At 41.5% G+C, this 26977-nt stretch overlaps 4 protein-coding genes across 4 annotated transcripts in view; 2 read left to right on the top strand and 2 right to left on the bottom strand.

The window, feature by feature from the left end:
- The window catches only part of wtip (WT1 interacting protein), a 35319-nt gene extending 32129 nt beyond the window's left edge, over nucleotides 1-3190 (bottom strand). The window contains exon 1 of the mRNA XM_066713997.1: nucleotides 1012-3190. Within this exon, the coding sequence (XP_066570094.1) occupies nucleotides 1012-2482 (1471 nt within the window). The 5' untranslated portion in view covers nucleotides 2483-3190. The remainder of the gene's footprint in view (nucleotides 1-1011) is intronic.
- Nucleotides 3191-5788: 2598 nt separating this feature from the next.
- sdr42e1 (short chain dehydrogenase/reductase family 42E, member 1) lies at nucleotides 5789-9986 on the bottom strand. The gene is made up of 3 exons (XM_066713999.1): nucleotides 9888-9986; nucleotides 9260-9335; nucleotides 5789-8299 (listed from the first exon to the last, which is right to left on the bottom strand). Exons 2-3 carry the CDS (start codon nucleotides 9331-9333, stop codon nucleotides 7201-7203), a joined length of 1173 nt encoding a protein of 390 aa, XP_066570096.1. The 5' UTR covers nucleotides 9334-9335; nucleotides 9888-9986; the 3' UTR covers nucleotides 5789-7200.
- A 2312-nt stretch (nucleotides 9987-12298) lies between these two features.
- Nucleotides 12299-18048, top strand: hsd17b2 (hydroxysteroid (17-beta) dehydrogenase 2). The gene is made up of 5 exons (XM_066713998.1): nucleotides 12299-12807; nucleotides 13955-14167; nucleotides 15272-15457; nucleotides 16069-16206; nucleotides 16957-18048. Exons 1-5 carry the CDS (start codon nucleotides 12324-12326, stop codon nucleotides 17322-17324), a joined length of 1389 nt encoding a protein of 462 aa, XP_066570095.1. The 5' UTR covers nucleotides 12299-12323; the 3' UTR covers nucleotides 17325-18048.
- Nucleotides 18049-21181: 3133 nt separating this feature from the next.
- On the top strand, nucleotides 21182-25370 carry LOC136758274 (arylamine N-acetyltransferase, pineal gland isozyme NAT-10). The gene is made up of 2 exons (XM_066712523.1): nucleotides 21182-21378; nucleotides 24200-25370. The coding sequence occupies exons 1-2, from the start codon at nucleotides 21301-21303 to the stop codon at nucleotides 25076-25078; spliced, it is 957 nt and encodes a 318-aa protein (XP_066568620.1). The 5' UTR covers nucleotides 21182-21300; the 3' UTR covers nucleotides 25079-25370.
- Nucleotides 25371-26977: the final 1607 nt, after the last annotated feature.

The following is a 26977-nucleotide window of genomic DNA, read 5'->3' as shown; positions in this document are numbered from 1 at the left end:
CTCCTCTCTTAACCCTTAACTTACATATAATTGTGAGAAGGTGCAGGCAGGGGGGTGGGGGTTGGCTGGGCTAGTTAGTTGTCTGGACTACCACAGGTTTGCTATGAAAACTGCTCTTTGTTTGCAGTGGTAGTTGGTGGGGGCGTGGGGGGGGTCTAACCTTTCAAATAGCTCTCTTTCCCCCCTGCTCTATCAGCCAGTTACAGTGGCAGGTGTTGCAACAAGGCTCTGGTGTTTTAACAGATGCTGGATGGCCATCAGTGAGGCAGATTTCACAGGAGTGTATGACTGTGAATATGGATCACTCAGGCTGCTTTATTTAGGTGAACCTTTGGTAAGCTTGGATTGGGGAGCTAAGCGGTAAATACACAGGCTTATGGTGCAACCTACTGAACCAACTTCATACCTACCAAAACCAACCTGTAACACAAACAGGTAACCAGGTCCAATATAAGGTTAATCTCATGCAGGAATCAAACGCATGTTGTTTGTGGTCATTCATATTATATATATAGGGATTCTACCCATATTTACAATAGTTTCCAAAAGTCATATTATTTACAAACAATTTCCTTGTAAAATAATAATAATAATAATAATAAATTAAAGTAATTTCAACATTATTCAAATATAAATTATTATTGTAAATAATTAAATGTGATGTTTAGGATGCTCTGGGCACTACAGACAAAATATGATTTGCAGTACACTTCATATTATTAATATACCTTTTACCGCCATAAGCATTAATGATTATCAGTTTCAAATCAATACAAATGTACTATTTATTGCAGCAAATGCAACTGTAATGTAATAATACAATCTAGACACTTTGCCACTTAAGATAAGGAACTCATTTGCTTCAGAAAACAACTGAGTTTATTCAGTATTAAATAATCTATCATCCAGATAAAGGTATGATATTGTAACAGAACTAGTTTACCCAAGAGGACGTGTGCAGACACTGGGAGCAGGTAGTGCGACAGTAAGGGCTGGCAGAACTGCACTCACCAAAATACTCTTTCTTCATGTGCATCTCCAGCTCTTTCTCCAGCTCCAGCGTGAGAGCCTCTAGCCTCCTCTCGGCTTGGCTAGGGCCGCTTTCCCGGCATGGGGTAACCTGGTACGGCAACTTAAACTTTTGTGCCGGAGCTGAACTCTTCGTTGGGCTCCCATAATTAAATGGTGCCGGGACTCCTGGGCCAGCTTCTGGGTTTAATCCGACCTGGGCCGCCTGTGTTTGCTGCTGCTGCTGCAGCTCCTGTCTTGCCCTGTTATGGAGAGCATCTCCGAAATCTTGGATCACCGTGTCTTCTTGTAACCCCGGTCCCAGCATGGAAGACCTGGGCGAGGGCAGCTGTAGCTCCGGGTAGGTGCTCATGGACCCCCTTGAACTACGGGAACTCCGAGAGCTGTGGCTGGAAATACTGGACCGGGGACTGACCACACAGTTAGCCGCCACGCCGCCCGGTCTGCCGCTGGCGTCCTGGCTGCAGATACTGGAGCGGGGGCTCGCCACGGGCATGCCGTGCAGCACCGCGCCTTCGTGCTCGGGGTTGCCCGATGGCACGTACCGCGAATCCGAGTAACTGGACCTGGGGCTTGTGGTGCACGAATACTGACTGGCCGTGCTGGACCTGGGGCTGATGTGCCTCTGGTCGTAGCCCATGCTGATGCCACTGGTGCGGTTGCTGCTGGGCTTGCTGCCGCAGTCGTAGCTGTTTAAACTGGCCCTGGGGCTGGAGTGTTTACTGGTGTCGCTGGCGGTGCTGGCGTAGCTCGACCGGGGGCTCAGGGCGCTGCTGCCGTCGTACTGCACCAAGCTAGACCGCGGGCTCGTGTATTTATCCTGCCCGGGGACCACCAGACTCGACCGCGGGCTGGGGTGTTTGCTTTGGTCCTGAGAAGACATGGTGGACGCCAGGCTGGAGCGGGGGCTGGTGGCACTGTACCTGCCGTCGTGGTTGGTGCTGACACAGACACTGTTGCTCCTGCTGCCGGGGTAGGAGGGGAAAGCGCCCTGCTTGTTCAAGAGCACCCCGTCATACGCACTCCCGGCGCTGTACCGGTGCCCCTGCACCTCCAGAGAGTACCTCCTGTGCCGCTCGGAAGCGCCGCTGTAGCACGGCAGGGCAACTTCGGATTTGGTGCAGTGACCATCCTCCCCGTACGCGGCATCTCTCGGGGGGCTGCAGAAATCCAAAGGGGCCGCCCGGTTTCCATTGACCGGGCGGATGGGAGCCGCGTTGTAAACTTTATTCCCAGACGGGTAGTGTTCAAACGCAGGGAGCTGCTGCTGCTGCTGCGCCGCACTGCCATTCATTCGCTTACTTTTCTGCTCGGAAATCATCTGAGCCGGGAAATCCAAGTCGGGGCTCAAGCCCGCATCCCTCCTGGCGCCGTACATCCCCTCTTTGCACGCCTCGTACAGAGAGAGCCCGTCCATCAGCTTACTCGCCCGGCGCCCCGCGTCCTGCTCCATGCTCCGCGCTGCCGGGGACAAGTTAGCGAGGGACCCGCCGAGTTCAGAGGCGGCGAACTCCACTTCGCGCAGAAATCCCAACAAACATCCGACAATAGCCCCCCGTCTCACCGAGGGAACTTCAATCCCCCCCGTCCGAGCATGCTGGCCGCCCCGCTGCTCCGCGGGGGAAAATGCGCTTCTGCACGGATTTGTCTTCTCCCCCCTGAAGAAAAGAAGACGTTTGTCAATTTCTGTCTTTGATAAGTTGAAAGGTCTGTACAGTCAATGGCGCGCTGCGCGGAGGAATTTTCTCTGGTCGGTTTTGCACTTTTTAAACCCACGGCTCTTGACCGACGCGTCCGACGCCGGGAATAAATCCCAGCTGCGCGGCTAGGCGGCTCTCTGCTGTCGGGGCGAAGCGTCTCGGAGGAAAGTTGGCTGCTGGGGAGAAAAACGGGAAGAGGGACTGTTTCGTGTGGCAGGAATGCGCGGAAGGATTTGCAGCGCGCTGCGGCGCTCTGGAATGTAGTTAATGCTGGAGCGAAACAATGATTGCGACCAACTCAGCAAGGGGGTGCCGGGCTTAGCCAGAGCGCAGTTACTTCACACATGTCTCCCGAAACGTGTTGCTTTATGCATCTTCTTAGTATCTCAGGACGGCTGCTTTTGAGCTGTAAAACCTAGGCACATGCACATTTATAGCGTTGGCAATACGCTATAAAAAGTAAATGATCGTTAACAGGGTGGAAAGAAAAGAAAAACAACACCACTCCGGGAAGGGGCACAGCATTATTTTCTCAGGCCCAGTGCCAGTTTAAAATAGGGAACCGTACGATGCCTACCCAAAACAGCGCCCCCACCCTCAGAGCCCGTTCAGGGTCAATTCATTATGTTTTTGTAACAGAATGAAATCTGTTTAACCCTTTTGATTGAAACCAACTTAACTGGTGGGACTATTGATGCCTTGTTTTGGGGCATAAAACACATGTACTTTTCATGATTAACCTCCCATTCTTTTTTTTTTTTTTACATTATACTACTAGTTATATTTCTTTTTGCTCCTTTTCTACAAATCATAATTGATACATCGGTTACAAAAGTTATCCTACAATTTTTCAAAGGCCAATACTCAAGACTGTAGAGGTGGAAATGTGATACTGAATGTGAATACTGAATAAACATAATAATCTTCAGCATGACTGTCTGTCCTTGGAACATCCCCTTTGAAATCCTGCGAGAAACAAAAACAAATAATGTTGGACATTTTATCTGCCGCTTTTGAGCTTAGTGGCACTCTCACTCCTGTGTAGCACCAACCTTACGACACAGAAATGGTAGGGTAGAGGTTTAAGTTGCCAGTGCGAAAACAGAAAATATAGTTGAAATAGGAGACCTTTGAAAAAACACAATACCATTCCATTCATCGGTGTCATGCAACACCACCAGGAAAGTTGCTTGTGGTTGCAGGGTTTGTTGAAAATTCATAATAAATGACGGACTAGCTTTACTAAGTCCCTGTTATGTTATGTTATGGGTGAGTTCGTCAAGAGAGTGAAAAAGAGTGTAACAAGCATGAAACAGCAGGCAAAAGTAGTTACAGTATCCTACAGAAGTTGTGAGACAGAATGTCCAGCATTCAGGAAGGACAGCAAACACATGTATTTTCTGATTAGAAAACTGTATTAAGTGTTAAACAAAAAAATTGCCTTACTTTATTTCAAGGTTATGACATTTCTTAAGAATCAGTTCATTTCATAAGTTGTTACATTTCGATAAGATTGTTTATGGTTGAATTAGACCCATAATTATAACCCCCACCCGGTGTGGTATTCATATTTAAGGAGAAAGTGGGAGAGAGAAATAACCATTACCTTTGAAAGTATATTTGTTTATTTACATATACATTTAGATCTCTCTTGGTAACATATTTGAGTAGATGATAACTGGGCTTGTATACCGGATACAACTGTTTATTTTCAAAGGAGTTCAAAGTGTGTTCTGTTAAACAAGAAAAAAAAAGCTCCACGGTTAAAAACAAACTTTCACTTTCTACTCGTGTGTATAGAAGTCTTTCTATGTGTCTTATACTTTATTATTAAGAAAAGTTTAAAGCATTTCAAGAATTTCCCCTGTGTCTGTAGACCTCATGGAGATCTGATTGACATGTGTCTAATGTCCCAGGTAAAGACAGTTGTGTATTGTTTCACATGACCAAGGCCAAGGTGCCACTACGCCGTACCAGTCTCTGGCTTCCTTTTTAATTAAAAGTCGTGTTTCAATGGCTTCTCCCAGCTTTTAAAGCGTACATCAGTGAACACACATTCCAGTCCCATTGGTTCATCTGCAGTCCCTGTTACAGATAGAGAGGGTGGCACTGAGCATTGAAACAGCAACTAAGAAAGACTGTTGTTTAAGGCCATCTAGTGGAAAAACCTGAGCTACAACAGCCACAGGGACAATTTTAAAGAATTTTAACTATGCACCGTATGACATTTGCTTTATTGAGATCCTTCCCACTCAGGATCGTAATAGGTTTGATTTTGGACATGTATATTTTTTAAATGTTATTGGTTTCTTCAATCAGCTTCTTGGAAATAGTTTATCGTTTAACAAGGATCAGACAGTTATTTGATTCATGTGTTGTGCTCATCTTTTGTGATTATAATCAGAAATGTCTCAATGAGGTTTTGATTAACCTTAAAAGACTTATGATGGTCAAGAGATAGTCACTGAAATGCAATTTGTTTACACTGATTTTGTAAGAACCTGCCCAATCCTTGGTGTTTCTCTCAGTTATCACCAGGTGAGGTATAGGTTTATGTTTATTTTTCTCTGTAGAAAAAATGTCAGTAATGAAAATATATCACTTCACACTAAGTATCGCACTTGGCCTTTGTGGTAATTTCTGTGCCAAATATGCAGTGGTATGCAACTTGATCTCTTTAATTCCATGACTGCTCAAACTGGAACCACAGTATTGTTGTGATGTTTTGGAAGAATCAGGTAGCAGGATCTGTTTATCTAATTCCAAAATACAAATGACATGACATCATATGACCATACGCAATTTTTTTCCCTAACGTTGGGGTTGTGTTGCATTCTGCCCATTACATGCACAGACATTTACGAATATTCAGGTCCCCAGCTGAATACAAGAGATGAAGGACTCTCAAGAGCAGATGCTGCATTACTTAGAAATCTAATTTAGAGTGCAGGGAATATATACGGAATTATAACACTTATTCCCATTTGAGCATTTAACACATTAGTATCTGATACGACTTCTATCTGAACTGAGAACAAAATGAACAAAGAAAAGAAAAATGTCACTGCTACATAGATTTATTAATTAATACAAAGTACAAATAAAACACCTTTTCGAAGACACGCTAACTATTATGTAGCTATTCAATGATTTTGTGTTACTTATTTGGTCAGAAAATCGTTGGAACAAGCGGTACTTTTCAAAGAACAGAAAACTAATGAAATACTCTAAATGACTTATGGTACATTATGAAGTTTTCAGGAATTTCAGAAAAAGCCTTGAAATAAAAGTTTCTAAATGTGTCCTTTTCCACTGAATCAGTTGTACTTAATCTCAAGATGTTTTTTTCCCCCTAAGTCTACACACAGATTTCAGGAAAACAAAATATTCTGGCTTCTAACATGTCCTGATTTGCCTTTTTAAAAAGACTGAAATATGTTACCCCTTTTATGTTCTTTAATTTGTATCAACATTGTACAGAGTACCGCTTGGAGTAATGATCAAAGCCGTAGCACAGAGTATGTATTACCTGCTGCTGCAGTTAAGATAATTCGAGGTTTTTAATTAATTATGCTTAAGAAATAATTAATTACTCTAGTCCTAGTGATGTGTCAGATTGCACAAAAAACAAATCATGGTAGATTTTGTTTTTAAAAAACTTTAAAACTCGTTGTTTATATTTAACACTACAGTATTTTAGTATTTTTAGGATTTTTTTTTGTTATGCAGTGCAATGATATTTGGCTGTATTCTGCAAACTAGTTTAATGTTTACTAAAAATAAATGATCAATTGTCAAACATATCGTAAACAATACCTTTCTGCTATGACAATTTCTTCCTGTCTTGAGCACAGTAGCATTTCAATTTCTAAAGACCATTATTTCCACATTACAGACTGGCTTCACAATCCATTTACCGACCAGTTGTTTGGTTTCACAAAGCAGATTAGCTGCTTTTGGAAATCTAATAACAAGGAAACACTCTTTTAAGACATTAAGCTGCTGTTTCAGACACAGTGCTACGATCACGAGAAGACTGTACCACCAAAAAAGGGTTTTTATAATGCTTAAATTAGAGTTTAGAAGTGTTCCTGAGAAATATGTCTTCCCTTGCTTTCTTCAGCTGTTTATGTAACCTAACCTTCATGTTTTATTTTTAATTCCAACGTTTGAGATATAGGTAGAATCTGAACACTTTAAATATGATAACTCGCACATACATACATACGTTTGTGCAAAGGTGGACCCAATAAGAGAGGGCTGCTCGAGAACAGTGAACTACAGGCACTTTTTCAGAACTGAACAATTTGCTTTCAGATTTAAAACATTAATGTATTATTTCCTTGATCTAGTATAAGGGCAATGAGAATACAAACTTTCTCCCGAGGATGCAAGGATCTTGAAACTGTAATTTATAAAGAAATGAGTTTTTAATTAAAAAAATAATACAATTCTTCGCTGGTTAATGTGGTTACGTGCCCACAACTGGAAGAAACGAGAAGATCACAGCAACAAATGCAATTACGAGCAGAATATCCTGCAGCAGATGCTTAAATGAGGAAGATTTAGGCTTCCTCCCATGGCCCCTTTTTTTAAACCACTGAACTACTTCATCCAAGCTGTACTTTTGGGGTTCATAGCCCAGGTCTCTCTTTGCCTTGGCCATGCTGAAGTAATGTGTGACCCCTGTCTTGTAGACCTCTGTGCGAGTAAGCAGAGGCTGGAAGTTATAGAGGCGGCCAACAAGGGAATGAACCATTTCGGTGAGGAAGGCGAAGAGGTAGATGAGGGTGAGGGGCAGGCGCACTTTGGGGAAAGGGTGGCCCAAGCCTTCCACCAGAGGGCGGAAAAACTCAAAGTTGTTGATGGGTTGTCCATCGGAGATAAAGTAGGCTTGGCCGGATGCTCGGTACCCTTTGTTCGCAGTCAGGGCCTCAGCAGCCAGCACGTGCGCTGCAGCCAGGTTGTCCACATGGACGAACTCCACCAGGCTGCTGGCTTCTCCATACACGAAGCAGAAGAGGCCCCTTTCGATGTACCCGACAATCCTCGGAAGGTGCCTCTGCTCGCCGGGTCCGTAGATGCCTGCCGGACGCAGGGCCGAGGTTCTCAGAACGCCCACGCCGTTTTCCAAGGCTCTACCGTTGGCCTCCATCACGGCCATCTCAGCCAGGGCCTTGGTCTTGGAGTAGTGATCAGGGTGGAGGTGGAGCGGCAAGTAGGGAAGAGTCTCGTCTCCGTTTTCAATTACTTGGCCACCGAAGACCACGTTGAAGGTGCTGGTGTAGATGAGCCGGGGCACTGCACTGGCCACACAGGCCCGGATCACGTGCTCTGTCCCGCGCACGTTCACCTCTTCGATCAGGGTCTGGTTCAGCTGCTCTCGGCCTGACATGCCGTATGAAGCGATGTGGAAGACGCAGTCGATTCCTCGTGTTGCACTCTCCACCTCGGCGTATTCCCTGATATCTCCGTGCACGAACACCATCCCTTCTGGAATTTCCTGGCTAGGTGGACGGACGTCAAAGAGCACAACCTTGGCCCCCTTCTCATGCAGAGCACATGCAAGGCTAAGAAAGCAAGTTAAATATGTGTTACTGCAACACTTTGTAACTAGCTGATAGGAATCTAGCAGCACAGCTGTTTATCCAAAGACTTTGCCAGTTATAAAAAAAGGGTGAAAGGTTATACTATGTTATGTACAAGGTTTGCAAAGTAGTCTATGTCTACACTGTCTATGAGTTTTGAACACGTGACAGTATAAAGCACACATTACGGAGAATACCTCTTTAAGGCCACTTTTCAAGAGGAGACTGACTCTTCATACATTTGCTAACAGTGTGGGATCGCCATCTAGAGAAGCTTTGGGGGAATTGCATTCATTCCTTGTGATTGAACTTGAACTGGATGAAAAGGCAACAAGACAGTTCAGTCTAATCTAATCTAAATTAATCATAGAAAGACATACTAATTTTACTTTAAAACTTTGTGAGCACTACAACTGACAAACCCAAGACGGGTGATGTGTTAGGAAGTAAAAAATAAAGGTATTAGAGCAGTTCCTTCCTTAATGAAACAGTGACAAAATTTGCTTGGTACGCTGTAGAACTATTATGCATATAACTATATTGAAATTTTGAACATTGTAATTATAGTCATAAAAGGGTCAACTACATCAATATATATGCCTATGATATTTTGCATAAACTTCTAGTGTTTTGACTACTTTTTACTAAACAGAGCTGCTGTTTATGAGAAACACAGGTCACCTTAGGAATGTACAAAAAGTACAAAAAAGCATTTCTGATTCTCAGTTACCAAAATCTAATATCTCTACAGAGGGGTAACAAAAATAACAATGAGACACAAAGCCTATTGTTTTTTTAGTATTATAGTATAATAAAGTAGTCTACTTGAATAATAGTAAATGGTGAACTAGAAGGGCAATGCATTAATACATCAAATATACAGCTATTTGACAGAGCTCCATTGCCATCTCGGTATATTTTATTTTTTGTTTTTAAACCTACCGGTAGCCAAAATAGCCTCCGCCGCCAGTAATGAGGAAAGTATCTTTCAATTCCTTACGGTCTAGTTGATCCATATCTGCAAACAAGAAATGATCAATTTATCACGATTAATTCGGATAAAGACATTTCAGATAACTTAGCAAAGTTATCTCTACTTGCACAAGACGCAGCCAAAACAAACTATTATTAAACACAGAGACACAAACATTGCGTATCACAAGGGTTATTAGAAAATCTAGTACAAAGTTGAATTTCAAAACATACTATATTGAAACAAATCGCATTGCTGGTTGGGACAAAAACTATGACATACTACCATTTTCAAATCTAATCTCTGTAAAGTTTAACGTTTTGTCTAAATTAATGAAATTATCTCGTTCTGATGTGTACATTATTATACGTTTCGGATTGCATCTTTTTTTTTTTCTCCATTTCATACTGTAAATCTCGAAAACATCAGTAAAGTTAATTCATTGTAGGTCTAGGAAGGATTAAAACACTAAAAATGTGCCTCCATCCTTTTGTGAACCTTATGTGCTGAATAGTTGAAATATAGTCCATGTTATCTAAACAACATTTGATAAGCAATTGAATGAATTGTTTTCACAGAGACACTTTTCCTACATACCTCTCTCGTTATGTGTTAAAGGAATCGCTTCCTGTATGCAGGAGGAGCTTCCCCGGTCTTCTGCTTGCCTTCTTGCTGCGCAAATGTACGCAGTTGTGCGCACATCTGCGCTGCTCCACCAATGGGATCGGTGGAATTCTGCAACACTGCGGAAATCTGCGCAGCACGTACATAAACCAGGCGGCGCTGCACGGCTGTGCGCACTCTGAGTGACGTCCTACGTTTTACGCTTTCATTTGCACAACAGAGATGGCGGGGAAACTCAAAGCTGAAGAAATGAAAGATATAATACAGCGGTTAAATACTATCAACCATTCCTTAGGTACGAGATATTAGATATTTTGTGTGACTGTTATCTCATAGGTGTGTGTACCTTTTCACTTCATGGTATTGAGTGAAAAGCGATACACATTGCGGTCGACATTACATTAGCTAATTTAACTTACTTCCCAACATGCATAGTAGTAGCAATACTGGAAATTATATAAAAGTAGTGCGTTATTCATACATATCGTTTGTGAGACGTTACATACATTGTTGGTGTTTAATGTGTAGGCCTAGTCACGACAGGCAGTTCATCTTGGACCAAACACCCGTGACATGTTTGTGAATAGGTCTCGTAATAATAAAAACCTAAAAAAGACTAACCCCGAGACTTACAACTTCGTTATAGCGAGGCAGACAACTATCAAACTGTATTTACTTATAATAAATCCATATATAATATCGTTTTTCTAGAGTCCGCTGTGGCATCACTGGCGCAGAGCAAGAAGGAGCTGGGAAAGGCAGCCGAGAGCCAGACATACCTCAATCAGGTACATCCCCGTTTCACTGCAGACCTTATTGCACATACGGACACATGAGCAATTCATCCCTAGACGTCTGATATAGTCCGTGTTAAATAAGTAGATCAGAATAATAACAATCAACAGAATCAACCAGACGAAAAAGCAAGATGTCCTAATCAACAAAAACAAAACAATCGTAATAAATTGTATGAAATCCCATCCAGAAAGAGATAACGTGTGCTTTTTCATGATGCATGAACTGAAAATGTATTGGGTAAGATCAGTGCACTCCAGCCCCACCGGAGAGTCAGTGACCTTCAGATTTAGATTTAATCCCTTGCTGAATTATCACATTCATCTTTACTGATTAAGCCAAAACCAGTTTTTATTATGCATTTGAGGGCTGAACAGGAAGCGGGCCAAGTAATGCAAAGTTGAGGGAAAATGCACGAGGAAGCACAATTGAGACGAGGCCTTTCACAGTTATCATATCCCAGTTTTTTTTCTTTCCCAAAGACCATTACTTTTTGAGTTTCAGAATGCAAATATTTATAAATCCTCTTTCCCCCCCCTCCTGTCTGCAGAGTCTGCAGCCTCTTTACACAGCGTTTGTGCCACAAGAAGATGTTGCTTCACTGTCTGGGGATAGTCCTGTGTGAATCTGCACCTTTGTGTCTTCACTTTGTATGTGTATCTCACTGAATTCACAGGGGATATTGATGTGCTTGTTCATCTGTGTTGATGTTGCGAGTTTAAATAAATGTACTGCTCTCTACTCATGCCATGACACAAGCATCAGTGATACTGCAGTGTTCATGGAGAGAAGTGTAAATATATATAAATATATATATATATAGCCAATATCATAGATTATGCATTTCTGTTGCAAATGGTATCCTTTAATGAAATCTTGTGTGGGGTTAAGTAATGTATTTACATGAGGCACTAAAGAAAATATACATAGTTATACAGTACTTACTGACTAGGCTGTTGAGTTGTCAGTCACACAAGAATGTCATCTATGTTTCTAAATTAAATTGCCTTGTTTGTACTTGCAATAGATGCAGTAGCTATCTGTTTTTAAGTGTTATTGGAGCCACTGTTAAAAAGAATTGCATGGGGGGGGGGGGGGAAATCCCTGCAACTAAAATGTATACCTCCCCCTGAAAAGGAAAGCAGATTTGTAACTTTGAATTTGTATTTGAATATTGTGAGGTGTATTGACTTTGGCATTAAACATCTCCTATACGTATTTGCTCATGTGTATTAATCTTAACACCTTCCCAGCTGCCAATTAACCAAGATGAATAAACCAAACAAGCAAGACAAGACATGTGTGTAAAGACATGAATGGAACAGATTCTAAATCTGTAATGTAGATGAACTTTCCCAGCTAGCAGTCAGTATGGGTATATTTTGTTTAGGCCACCTGTTTGCTTCCTGATAGTGGCACAAAGAGGTTTGTAAGGTGTGCAGAATAACATTTACCACAAGATTTTTTTTATATCCATGAGCTTAGTGGCTGTTTACATCAGGTTCTGTCCGCCCTGTTTGTTTCAACAAGCACAAATAAGATCACAGATAGGAGACTGGGCTCGAGGGGGTGGGGTGGAGGTGTGGTTTATCTGTCATTTAAAGTGAGGGTGCAATGAGCTGCTGTTTTTTTTCCCTTTTTATTTATCTGTATCTTTCTCCAGAATTCAGTTACCACTTGGCACATGCTGAAGACGTACTAAACAGGGTGGTAAAAAAACACCTGTACACCTGTAGAAAAAAAATAATCTCAGGTCGAAGGAAATTCAAAAACAAAACCAAAAACAACCTCACCCGTGGTTCTGAAAGAATGGAGAGCCCTCTCGACGAATCTTTGTATTTCCCTGCGCTTTATGCCACAGTCACAGCACTGTACATAGGGGCAGTGATACTCCGAGTAAAAGGGGGACTGAAGTTTGGGTCTTGGTATTTTATTGTGACTTTGGTGCTGACTGTTCTGGGTGGGCCCCTGTGCTTTCTGAGTTTGCCGGGCTACACTGGACTACTCCTGCTCACCTTCAGCTTTTTCGTCTGCTCTTTGCTACTTGGAAAACCAGTAGAACTGCTGCCAGTGAACAACAGAGCCGTGCTGATTACCGGTAAGAGGACTGAATTTGTATGTGAATCCACGCAATGGTAACTGCGTCATGTTAACAATGCCATGTTAACTTCCAGTAAGTTGTTGAGCCATTGATTGGCAAATCTTGTGTGGAGTTTTACTCATTTGTGTTACTGCTATGTTTTGAATTTGACGGTCAAGCTTTACACATGCTGGCTTTTTAGAACTATCAGACACGTGTAAGTGGCGGATGATTACAGGTAGGAAACCTTAATAAAATAACCTGTTTGCTCACCTTTCTTTCATTCTCTCCTTCACAAATTAGGATGCAACCTAATTTTGCTGAATTGCAAGAAACACTTGGAATAACAGTTGATTTACTAAATGTTTGGTTTGAGAGAGTAACTTTGACATCTCATCTAAAAATGTGTAACATTTCTGCTTATGTGTCCACCTTCCTAATGATGTGTCTATGTATGTATTTATTATCAGTGTTACGTATGATTATTGTTTTCTGCATGCCTCTATCCAGCACAGTATTTGGCTGGTGGCCACAGGTAAATGGGCTAGCATTACCCTGCTGTAGGGCTGTTTTCTGAGGCTTACTGAGATGAAAGCTCAAATCCAAGCTGTGAGCCGGTCTGTTCACTGAGCTTTATTCCCATAGCTGGCCTGGTTCAGTTTAATTCCCCTCCTAAACTCATGCTGTTGAGCAATGTGCTGTTCAGTCACACATTTACAAAACTAAGAATTGCACTTCTAGTTCTAGCACTAACAGGAACACATTATTCCTCACCGAAGCACCATAAAGTTTATCATGTAAGTTGTCCACACCCAATTGGCAACCATTAAATACACACTCAGAATTGAAATATTTTTTAAATATTCATACCAACTTTAATAATACACTGTCAGTTAAATCTGTGGGAAAATTACTGATAATATTGATATCCGTTAATAAGCAGATGTTACTACTGTATAGGATCATGTTTTCAATTTAGTATTCAGTATTTCTTAAGTTAAATATACAGAAAGCAATACATATTTTGTGTGTGTAAGTGTATGTAGTGTGAAAACAACACCATTAACTAAAATGTTTTCATAGAATTGAATTTATAGTGAATTTTGCAAGGCAGAGAAACTTGATGAACTGAAAGGTTTATTTATTTCCTCTACTGTGTAAACAGGCTGTGATTCAGGGTTCGGTCACGCCTTGGTCCAGCACTTGGACAGCCTGGGTTTCACTGTGTTTGCCGGAGTGCTGAACGAGAGAGGCGTCGGTGCGGACAAGCTGAGGAGATGCGGCTCAGAGAGGCTCTCGGTACTTCAGCTGGATGTAACCGACAGTGCTCAGATCCAGACGGCTTACCTGCGAGTGAATGCTGATGTTGGGGAAACGGGTAAATCACCTGGTTCTAGGTCCATAAGGGTCTGTCTGACGCGTCCCAAGTCAGACTTGCTCTTTAAGATATATTTTTTTGAAAATACTTAATACAACATACAGCCTTGCCTAGAAAGGTCTCTGTACAGTATCTTGGGGAAATGTAGTGTGCCTGTAGAAGAGGCTACTGGGATCTTCATAGATGTCTGTGGCCACAAAATATGCTAGTGGAGTCATGTGATTGCATGGGCTAAATCCAGAGAACAGTGCAAGTAGGAAGATAATACCTATGCTACAGCTCACAAAGTGTGAGATTAGTTATTTTACAAGCAAGACTGCAAAACTGGAATTTCATGGGTGCTTCCACACGAGTAACACTGGTTCTGTTCATCAGATATTTATCTAGTAACACAGTGATCCTAAGGAAAAATCAGGAGGCTAGGTTTGCATCAGGCAGGGTGCTGCTTGTTGCATTTATAGGCATAATTTCAATGACTGTTGGGTTGGAGCGACTGGCATGTTACAAAGGGTGTTGAGACCTGCACTTAGATGACAAGGAAATGGTTCCTCATTTTAAAAAGAACTCCTATTATGTAGGACACGGTGTCACAAGCTGTACAAGTCAGTGGGCACGAAAATGAAGCTGCCTTCGCGTGCTTTGCGTCACTCGCATATAAGGAAGTTGTGACGGTAGGTTTAGTTGGGTAGTTTACTCTGGAAAATGTGCAACAGGTCATAAAAAGCAATGGGCAATCATGTAGTTTGTCACTGAAAGACGTCAGCCTCACAAAATGATTGTCTTGCACGCAGCCCAATGTCAAGTAAATTATTGTAGTGTTGAAAGTAGTTAACATTCAACATTCATTTGTTCAGAACAATTTATGTTGGCCTTCACACTGCCTTGGTTGTCCCAGAAATGTTCTGAAATGCATTTAATAATGCAAAGGAGTGTTTCACAATAATATACTGTATGTCAAATGGGTAGAAAGGTCTGAATTTCTCATTCCAGCTGCAAACATTAAGTCAAAGACAAATGAAGTCAGTGTTCTGTATGTTATAAACAGAAAAAAAGTGATTTGTATTGATAAATTAAGGACAGAAGGCATGCTGTTTTTCTTCACAGGGCTTTGGGGGATAGTAAATAATGCAGGATTCCTGGGATGTGTAGCAGATGGAGAGATCCTGCCCATGAAGCTGTACAGGAAGTGCATGGCAGTCAACTTCCTTGGGGCAGTGGAGCTGACACAAACATTCCTGCCTCTCATTCGCAGAGCCAGAGGCAGGATGGTCAATATTTCTAGTTTTGCAGGTAAAGAATTAGTAGAGAACTTGAAATGATGTCCTTTAAGGTGGGAATTCTGAGTGCAAACACACCACAAACAGGCATTGAACTCCACAGTCTCTTTGTGGAACGAATTAGAATACTTGAATTCAATCCCATTGTATTCTCTGTTGTATACAAACTAGATTTTATTCCTTTAACCTGTAAAGAAAATCCTGGGCAGACCCTTGCTGCCTTCAATTATAGCTGTCTGGGCAGTTAGATGACACCAGTGACCTCAGCCTAGATAAATTTACCAGCAATAGAAGTATCATACTTGGCGCATCAGTCAGTTGTTTGAATATGGGCTATTAAGGTTATAGTGACCTTGATCCAAACTCATTCATATTCTGCGGACACTTGGCACGCCACCAAACTTGAAAGGGGGAAGGATTCTTCAGGCGTGTGTGTGATTTATCTCCTGACTTGCGTGTGAAAGCAACTGAGCTTTACAGCCGTTTAGTAGTGTCATCAATCACCACGTTGGTTAAACACATCAGACATGACTGAAAAAGCAACACCCCTTCGTCATCATCTCAATATGTCACATCTGCACGGGAAATGTAAAGTGCTGAAATGTAACGTGTCTCTCGTTGCAGGAGAAGTCCCCATCCCTGGGTTTGCAGCCTATGGGGCTTCCAAAGCAGCCCTCAGCATGTTTTCCGAAGCCATGAGGCAGGAGCTGTCCAGATGGGGCATCAAAGTAGCTATCGTCCAGCCATCGGGTTTCAAAACAAGTGGGTATTATTTCATGTACACCGAGGGTATTCAGGATACAATATATTGGGGAATTACACTAATACTTAATATTTTCCTGCCCCTATTAATGACCCTACAAAGGCTTTATGTAAATACACTGGCCAGCATTGACAAATGTGATAGCTCCAGTCTCTCCTTGTATCTACTCCTGCCCTCTCTGTTCCTTTTCTGCAGGTTGATGCCTTTTCTCACTCTCTCGTCTCTTGCCCTGCAGTGGTAGAATGAGCTGCCAGTGTTGATACCCTGGCTTTGTTGTGTAGAACATTGTGTGTTAGGATGTGTGCAGTCATTTCAGTAATAATTGATAACCTCGTTATAATGAGATTCTCAGCATCCAGTGTATTCAGGAGCAAAGGGTGGAGCCTCTTTTGGGTGACTGAGTTGCAGGTTTCGAATATCTCTTTGCTCCCCTAATGTATCTCTGAAAGGATGCTTTTGGGTGTAATCATCTTGTCAGAACCTGCAAATGTAAGAAAGGGAGGGATTGTATTGTTACTATATAAATAAATCTGCAATGTCTCCTGTATTAAATAACAGAATAAAGCAAATCACACTTACTACTCTCCAGTTTGCAAAGGACACGTACATTTCATGGCACATTGAGACGTTTCGGGAGATTTTTAGGCTAGAGCAGTGGTACATAAGAATGTCTTTCAGGGAGTCATGCCATGAAGTGAGTTAAAGCATTGGACTGTCTTCTTTCTTTAAAAAAAATGAAATCCCATCAGATATCCGTGGCCAGAAAAAAGAATGGGAGAGCTGTAAGGAAGAGATCTTATCTCAGCTTCCACAAGATGTGAAGGAGGACTATGGCGAGGGATACATCTCCTCCATCCTCGGCCATTTCTTCCAAATTATGTCCGTCTCCCAGGAGGACCTGCGGCCAGTGATGGACGACATTTATCAAGCCCTGATGGCTGCCAGCCCACAGACCCTCTATACGCCTGGCCAGTTGGCCTGGATCATCCCATTTATGCACCGCTTCTTCCCCGTACGTTTCAGTGACTTTGTGATTGCCACCCTATTTGGCTTCTACAAGCATGTCCCAGCGAGGCTGCAGGGGACTTCCAGTCCAGTCAACAAGCGTACAGGATAACATGTGCAGCTAGGTATTGTATTTCTGCCCTTAAGGTTTCTTAAAACTGTCACACTACGACCTGAGGCTTCTTAACTAACCAGTCTCACTCCACATTCCCCAATGCAGTGTATTCTGGAAGCATTTTTAGAGTGTATGCATCTCCCATAACATCTCATAGGGCTGTATTTGGTTCCATACACTATATGGAGAATATCATATTGATTTATGTGCGGCAGATATCTTGTGGCAGCCGAGTTTGTTCCCTTTTATGGTGAGTTTGCACTTATTCCACAGTAGGTGGACAATTTTTACGGTTCCATCTGCATTTCTGTCTTCCAGACTCGAACCTACTACTCTTGATGCCTTATCTCTGTTAGAGTTTTTAACATACACCTACACAAGTGCCGTTCTGTCTTTGCCACAGCGTTGCTTTATTGTTTTTATCTGCGTGAAGGCAGCAGGATGTGAAATGAAGTGACAGATGCTTTATCTACCCGAGAAGAAACCATGACCCTATGCTTGTGTAACAGTGATCTAGGCTTCATCTCCTGCAGGTAGATTATTATTGTTATTATTATGTTATTTTTTAATCATGCCAAGTTTCCCTTTTTTTCTTATTTTGAAGCATGTATGAATCATTAGAGTTACACAGACCTTTCCAGCTGTCTCCTATCTGCAAGTAATGTATGTTTGTGCAATATTGTCTTCCTTTTTTCTAAAATAAATAAATGTTTGTATCAAATCATTTGAATGTAATTCTATTCAGCTTTACTGTATTTGACTGTGACACTTGACTGGGTTGACCTTGATTATAAAGAGGATTAAATGGCTTTTACTGTCCACTGTAGAGATAGGACAGAAGATTTAATTGAGGACTACTTCAAGTATGAGCCCTTTTCTCTTAACTAAGACAGTATTTCGGTGGGGTTCTACTCCTCAATTAGCTTTGCCACCTGTTGCTACCCCGGCACTACAGCCCAGAGCATCTAATTTGTGTCAATGTAATGACAAAAGCCATGCCTTGACTCACTTCAGAGATCCTGTGAGATTGTGAGACTGCAGACAACACAGCCACTGTGTGCTATAGTACTGGAGAATAGAAACATAGAAGTTGTCTATGAGCAGTACAATAAAAAGCAGATGTTTCCAGTAACCCTGACACATAATAAAAATACGACTTTACAACTGTTTGTTGATCAGACTATCCTTCATGCATGCATCCTTGATGCATCTAATTCACTGATAGTTTGAGTGTAATTATCATATGATTAAATTACCCAGCCATACATAAAATAGGCCCAGAATTATCTGCTTGTTACAAAGATGTAAAAAACTAAACAAATTAGCCTTTTGTTCTTGACTGATTACAGGACACAAAGCAACATTCAAGGTCAGGGAAGAACAATTGCTCAAGCATGGCAGAAATGTATTGTTACTAAGTTAAGAAGTCATGATGGGATAATAATAACCAATGTGCAAGCTCTATTAATTTGGGGAGTCCCAAAGCCAGTCATAATAAACTGAAAAAAATGTCCCCCTTGTCCTTTGACATTTTTTTATTTGTTAAGTTTAGACTACTGATAGGATTTCAATTAAGCTTTTATCTACTCTGACTAAAAACACTACCACTCCTAAAACAACATAGACAATGGGCATTTCCTTTCAAGGGCATATGACAATGGGCTTGCATTGTAATACTGCAGTCAAATCGGGGCGAAAAAGCTTGCGGCATGTATAAATGAATTGAGAAGACGTCGATTTCAATAGTTTCAGCCCGCCAAACTGTCCGGCTGTGTTTCCACTAAATGAGTTCACGTGAGGACAGGGAGAGCACTATAGTGGAAAATCAGTCGATTGCAGCTGCTTCCTCATGCCTCAGGAATAATCTGAGGCTAAATGCTGTTTTGTACACATATTATGAAAACTAAGCTATAGGCCTATTAGAGTTTCAAATGAAGCCCTGAATTCACTCATGTCAATATCAAAATCTGTAGTATATTCATATACTTACAGTATATAGAGTGTACTTTACTTATTTTACATTAGAGTGAACTATCAAGAAAGTACACTTAACCAGTATGGGAAATAAACATGGGCAGTAGATGCAGGTACTCTTCAGTCACAGTTGTAATCCAGGCTCTCATAGGATATCCACAGATCCTGCTCTTATTCAAAACAGACCATTTCCTCCATCAGTAAACTCTTGCTTCACAATTCTCTTTTCCCTTTATATACCCTCTCTGCTACCTGAATAGGTTGCCTGATATCTCTACAGTATATACACTCACCTAAAGGATTATTAGGAACACCTGTTCAATTTCTCATTAATGCAATTATCTAACCAACCAATCACACGGCAGTTGCTTCAATGCATTTAGGGGTGTGGTCCTGGTCAAGACAATCTCCTGAACTCCAAACTGAATGTCTGAATGGGAAAGAAAGGTGATTTAAGCAATTTTGAGTGTGGCATGGTTGTTGGTGCCAGACGGGCCGGTCTGAGTATTTCACAATCTGCTCAGTTACTGGGATTTTCACGCACAACCATTTCTAGGGTTTACAAAGAATGGTGTGAAAAGGGAAAAACATCCAGTATACGGCAGTCCTGTGGGCGAAAATGCCTTGTTGATGCTAGAGGTCAGAGGAGAATGGGCCGACTGATTCAAGCTGATAGAAGAGCAACTTTGACTGAAATAAGCACTCGTTACAACCGAGGTATGCAGCAAAGCATTTGTGAAGCCACAACACGTACAACCTTTAGGCAGATGGCCTACAACAGCAGAAGACCCCACCGGGTACCACTCATCTCCACTACAAATAGGAAAAAGAGGCTACAATTTGCACAAGCTCACCAAAATTGGACAGTTGAAGACTGGAAAAATGTTGCCTGGTCTGATGAGTCTCGATTTCTGTTGAGACATTCAGATGGTAGAGTCAGAATTTGGCGTAAACAGAATGAGAACATGGATCCATCATGCCTTGTTACCACTGTGCAGGCTGGTGGTGGTGGTGTAATGGTGTGGGGGATGTTTTCTTGGCACACTTTAGGCCCCTTAGTGCCAATTGGGCATCGTTTAAATGCCACGGCCTACCTGAGCATTGTTTCTGACCATGTCCATCCCTTTATGAACAACCATGTACCCATCCTCTGATGGCTACTTCCAGCAGGATAATGCACCATGTCACAAAGGTCGAATCATTTCAAATTGGTTTCTTGAACATGACAATGAGTTCACTGTACTAAACTGGCCCCCACAGTCACCAGATCTCAACCCAATAGAGCATCTTTGGGATGTGGTGGAACAGGAGCTTCGTGCCCTGGATGTGCATCCCACGAATCTCCATCAACTGCAAGATGCTATCCTATCAATATGGGCCAACATTTCTAAAGAATGCTTTCAGCACCTTGTTGAATCAATGCCACGTAGAATTAAGACAGTTCTGAAGGCGAAAGGGGGTCAAACACAGTATTAGTATGGTGTTCCTAATAATCCTTTAGGTGAGTGTATGTATGCTTGTATCCAGCAGGCTGAAGTAAATAGTGCCACTCTGATGTCATAATATGGTTAATTAATATCTTCCTCTCAGTAGATGCACAGAAATTTGTTTTTTCAGCAGCTTTACATTTGTGTTTCAATTAATTTCACATAGAGGTACATGTTCTCTTGTTAGGACAAGGACACTACTTTCTAAAGGTTTAAAATAAGTTGATTTCACAACAAGATTCTAAAACCTCATTCAGGTCACAAAGTAAACTATTTCCAAATGGAGCTGCATAAAATGTATAGTTATCCACTTTCTGCATCTTACAAATAGAAATGAAGCTGTATAAACCAGACTTTGATCACTTTGTGACCATTGTCCTGGCGCTGTGGAAGTTCACACTGCTTACTGTTGCATTAAAAACATGAATCTTTCAGATAACTACAATATGTTACCTTGAACTTTTTCCTCAAGTGATCTATGAACTGTTGAAGACGTTATATTACCCGTTTTCATGATTGCTTGCACTGAATTTCACCAGCCACTCGCCACGGAAACGCACAGGAACAAAGACCTTCATTTTCTACACTCGGTAAGTATCCTTACTGTACATGCGTTTACTTCAATTGGACACATGCAGTACGTGGAGTACTTTTAAACATTATTTTCCTTCATATTTCCTTCATATCACTTTGCCTGAAGTAAAGTTTAACTTCAGTAAATGCTGGCCTGTATGGCAAGCCGTTGTGACATTTAATCCATAATTGCTGATATAAAGAATACAATTGCCGATATCAAGAATGATCTGGTACTTTTGATAACAACAATTGTATTTTGGATATCAGACATGTAATTCTTAATATAATAAATTCATACTAATTAGCATCCGTTAATGTGTAACTTAACCCTTTACACTCCGCCCCATTATTTTCAGATCATTATAAATACATGTATTAGATACGTTTATCAAATATAAATAATTAAATAAAATGTAGAAACTAGAGACCAGGAACTTTCTAATGATGTCTGGCGTATGTCGGGTCTTCCTATACTGAGCTCCAGGCTTTCAAACCCGGCCATTTCCCTCCGTGTACAGGATGCATCTGCTCGAGTCTGTGTTTGTACTGTCAGCCGATCAGCCCTGAAGACCGCAACTTGTTCTTTCATTTGATATACGATACATGCATATGCTACAAGGAAAAGAAAAAAATACCCGCACACTTACTAATAGCTCCAAAAAATCATAAAAAGTATTTATTTAGCTGTCTTTTCTCTTTATTTGATATGATCTTTTTCGATTCCCAGCACATTCTAATGTATTCAGTGCGTGTGTAATCTGTTTTGTACAAACTATCAAGGAGAAACACACAGACAGGACAAATGCCAGTAGAGAATGGCAAACCCGCTGAGGGTGTTCCCAGTGAACAGGCAGTGCCAGACAGTAACAATGAGAGGGTGCCAGTCTGACAGCCGAGTTACTCACATCTACTGGGGGCTTTTCCGAAGAAGGGGAGTAACTATAACATGGAGAGCAGACAAAATCGGATGATATTTAGTATGCATTTTTGGTATCAAGAATACAGTTTTATATATCAAAAATACAATTGTATTTCTGATATCAGCAATTGTATTCTTGACATCAAAAATGCATACTGATTAACATCTGGTTAAGGATTAAATGTCACAATGGCGTACCATTAATTGCTGATATCAGCAATTATGGATTAAATGTCACAATGGCTTGCTTGAGAGAAGAGGAATGGGTTTGAATTGGCACATGGTAACGAATGTGGGCCTTGACTTTGTGATTGGATCTGGATTGCATCTTGATTTCTGTCTGTTGTTTGTCTTTTCGTTATTTATCGGGACTCTTTGTATGTTGATGTCTGTTTATTTGAGCACCGCGCACGGTGTTTAAATCACTTTTGCACCATACCCTTGTGACATTTGCCTCTGTGTAGTGTCATAATTCCACTGCAAAACTGTATTTTATTTTTTACTTTGTGAATATTGGGGTGAGGAGAGGGGGTCCAGTGTGGCTGCGGCCCGCCCTGGTCTATATTGAGAGAATCCAGTCTATTGTCACAGAAGAAAAGTATGAGACAGCATTTGAGTTCAGGGGAAAATGGAGCCTTTTGTTATATAGACAAAATAAATACAGTAGATTCTAAATGAACAATCAAAACGTTGGCAGTGAAGCACACAGCTGACGGTTAGGCTGCATATGCATTGCTAAAGCATGTCATTATAGATCTAGGGCCGGTTGCATCAAACTATATTAGACTAGTCTAAATTTGACAGACTAGTTTAATGCAAGTTAATCAGTTGCATAAAATTTAAGACTGATTAAGACTTAGCCTGAGAAGTTAGCCTCCTCACCCCCAGAATAATTTAGGATTTAAGTCTTTCTTCTACTTGAAACTGATGGCGACATTGGCGCTAATGCTGACAGGTGGAGCCTCCCATTGGCTCACACACACTCCACTCCTCCCATTGGCTCACACACACTCCACTCCTCCCATTGGCTCACACACACTCCACTCCTCCCATTGGCTCACACACACTCCAGTACTCCCATTACCTAACACACACTCCACTCCTCCTCCCATTGGTTCTCACACACTCCACTCCTACTTCCATTTTCTCACAAACACTCCATTGTCCCACCCACAGCAATCCGCGAAAAACATAGAGACATCGAGACATCGAGATATTTTACCTGCACTTCTGCAATCTCAAAACTTGAATTTCTATTAAGTAATTTTGTAACTCTTTCGTTTTGCTCTTGTATCCTGTAGGCCCTATAAGTCGCACAATATTAATAATAAAAAGATAACTCTGCTGTGTTTAGGTTTTAGGGATGTCCTCCTCCAGTACGCAGATGTTATCTCTTAAATGAGCATATTTTTCCATTGCTTCTGCCTGTCTTTTACACTACGCACACAAAGTTGGTTGATGCTGTTAATTTTTAAAGTTTATCTCACGGCTTGTATTTGAGTGCATTAATGCAAGTTTCAGAAAATGTCCCCCAAATTATATATCGTTCTGCATAATATTTCAATAACAAGCACAGATTTTGGGATCGTCACTGTTTTAGAGAAGTGTCCACCATGTTTTTTGTTTTTTCTTCATGAGTCTTAAAATTTCCAGAATATGTTGCGTCAAAGCTAAGTAAGATTATTCTAAGAAAAGACTGTTTTATGCAATGGTTTTAACTCGGTGTCTATCGTTAATTACTTATAATTGTACTAAGACAAAGATTTAGTGCAAATCCAGTTCTTAAGGCTTCATTCATTCATCATTTCATGAAAACTGGACCACCAGGAATCAGCCTTGAGGAGCCTTGATATAAAGTACTTTGACTTCTGTGTGTTGTCATCATTTATACAAAGCAGTGTCCATATGTTCTCCAGGGCACGATGAACCTGAAGGAGTACTTTGAGAGGATTGGCTACAAGGGTCCCTTCAACAAGCCAGACCTGGAGACACTCAGCAGCATCCACAGGCATCACATCCTGTCCATCCCATTTGAAAGCCTGAGCATTCAGTGTGGGGAGACGATCAGCATGGACCTGGATATCATCTACAACAAGATAGTGAGAAGCAGTCGTGGGGGCTGGTGCTTCGAGAACAACCTGCTCTTCTCCTGGGTGTTGAAGGAGATGGGATACAGGTTCACGATCCTGGGGTCAAGAGTGTATGACAACCACACTAAAGTATACGGCCAACACGAGTCACATCTTGTAATCCAAGTTGTCATTGATGGGATGTCATACATAGCAGATGTGAGTTATGGGTTTGCCGAGCAAATATGGGAGCCCCTTGAGCTAATTTCTGGGAAAGATCAACTTCAACTTCCTGCTGTTTTCCGGCTTGTCGAGGATAATGGCATCTGGGCCGTGGAGAAAACTGGAAGAAAGCCCCACATTTCAAATGAACAATTTGCCAATTCTCCTCTGGTAGACAAAAATATAGACAGGAAAATGTATTGTTTCACTCTGACACCACGTAGCGTTGATCACTTTGTACCAAGAAGCCAATACCTCCAGACGTCTCCAGAATCCCTGTTCACCAACAAGTCCATCTGCTCCCTGCAGACGCCCACAGGGTTCAGAGCCCTTGTTGGCTGGACGTACAGTGAGGTCACCTTTAACTACCAGGATGGGGTTGATCTCTACCAGATGTCCACCATCTCGGATGAAGAAGTGGAGAAGGTGCTCAAAGAAAAGCTTGGCATTGTGCTGGCTAATAAACTTAAGCCCACTGACAATAAAGGGCATTATATCGTGTAGTACCTGAGCTTTCAATAATCTGCAAAAAGGTGGATACATTAGCTTTTCTAAACACTATACCTTTGTGATACATTTTAGACCCATACTGTGTGTATAGAAAATAATTCCCTACCACATTGAAAGAGTAATTTATTAAATTGTTCGAATCAACGATTATATTTAAGAGTAGGTTCTTAAACAACAGCAATAATAATAATAATAAACTTGAAACTTTTAATATTAGTCTGTGATTGAACATGTTACATTTAATCTGCATTGTCAGTATGTAGAATCATTGTTTGCTTGATTAGAAATAAACCAACTCTGAACAGAATATCTATGGTTTCAATCTGAATTGTATTATAATTTTGAGGCAGAGTCCAGTGCACAGCTCCACACACGTGGCCCTGGGTCCAGAGACTTGAGGTCCACTAGGGTTGGTTGGGGCAACAAGGGGAGTGACTGTATGAATCTCCTGAACTCAGTGAGCGGTGGGAACACTGGAGGACCACAGCTTGGTTGTTGCTCAGATTCAGGAAACTGCTTTACTCTCAATCTTCCAGCGGTCTGCTTTCCCTGGCCAGTAGGTGTGGTTATTGGATAAACTAAAGGTGAGGTCCCTGTGGACTGGATGGATGGGAGGCCCATTTCGGGTTAATATACAGTCTCAGACAGGTGTCCCAGTGGAGATCCCAGAACCCACAGTCACTGTGCCCGTGCAGGTGGGATGTGTCTGTGTCATCCTCCGATCTGCAGTCCCAGGACACAGGCTTCTTCCCCCTTCGGCACCAGCGCTGCTCCAGCCGAGGAGGGTGGTTCACAAGGGGTTCACATGAGAGCATGAGAGTGTACACAGTGTGACCTAACCTTGAAAGATTTCCTATCATAAGTTCCCCAGCTTATCATGTTTGTTCCATTCATTCCCTAGTATCTATTTGTACTGTCAGGGCTGGACTGAATCAAGAGGCCCTATGAGAATGGATTATAGTCAGGGAGATTTGTTATTGGGGATTGATTCTCTCATGCACAGTTTGGGTCTGATGGGTTCTTTCAAAACAAAAGGAAACCAACAGGTACACCAGTATAACCTAGGAGTGGGTCTTGTTTTATATAACTAGTCTATAGATATTTATTAATTCTATATTTCAGAGTTTGATGAACATTGACTACACATATTAAATCTTAGTCCCATAAAGACTAGTAATCTTCATAAATAATCATCCTAATGCTATGTTAAAAAACATGAATTGGCAATCATTCCAAGAAAAGTGTAAGAAGGGTACTGCCACCTAGTGGAGTACACATATTGTAACTACATAACGTGTTTGATCTTGTAGAACAGGTGTAGGCATTCTGATCCCGGTGTAGATCTCTCTTAATCATCAATTGCTAAATACCTGGAACAAATGGTACTCATGACCAATTAACACAATCACTGAATCAATTCATTCATTCATAGGCTTGGGGTAAAGAAACACCAGAAGTGTTTTAATTCTCTGTGCCTACCTGTTCCAGACCTCAATAAGATCAGCACATACAATGCAGTGTTCTCTCATGTGCTGGTCTAATCAGTTATTATCAATTGAATTCAAAATCAGAATAATTAAAAGTGTAAAACAAACATATATTTTTTGCTTCCATTGATAAATAATGTAGAATTAAAACAAATATTCCACTTAGACAGGTCCGGCACTATGTGCAGGCCACAGGGGGCCTTGCCCCCCAGTTTGAATATTGTTTTGTACACCGTTATGAATTGTCCATGTAGAAATATGTTATGGCAATTTCCAATCTTGTTACAAAACTTATGTGCGTTGCTGTCGCTACAATGCTGTTAGTGCTCTACTCCTCTACGCACTTCGTCAACCCCTGACCGCACTTGTGCCCCCCCAGTAATTTCTGATGACCCTCCGCTGCACT

This window comes from Amia ocellicauda, chromosome 9 (assembly GCF_036373705.1).
Source record: "Amia ocellicauda isolate fAmiCal2 chromosome 9, fAmiCal2.hap1, whole genome shotgun sequence".
Taxonomy (NCBI): domain Eukaryota; kingdom Metazoa; phylum Chordata; class Actinopteri; order Amiiformes; family Amiidae; genus Amia; species Amia ocellicauda.
Note: the sequence above shows the minus strand (reverse complement) of the source record. Positions and strands in the feature narration are given on the sequence as shown.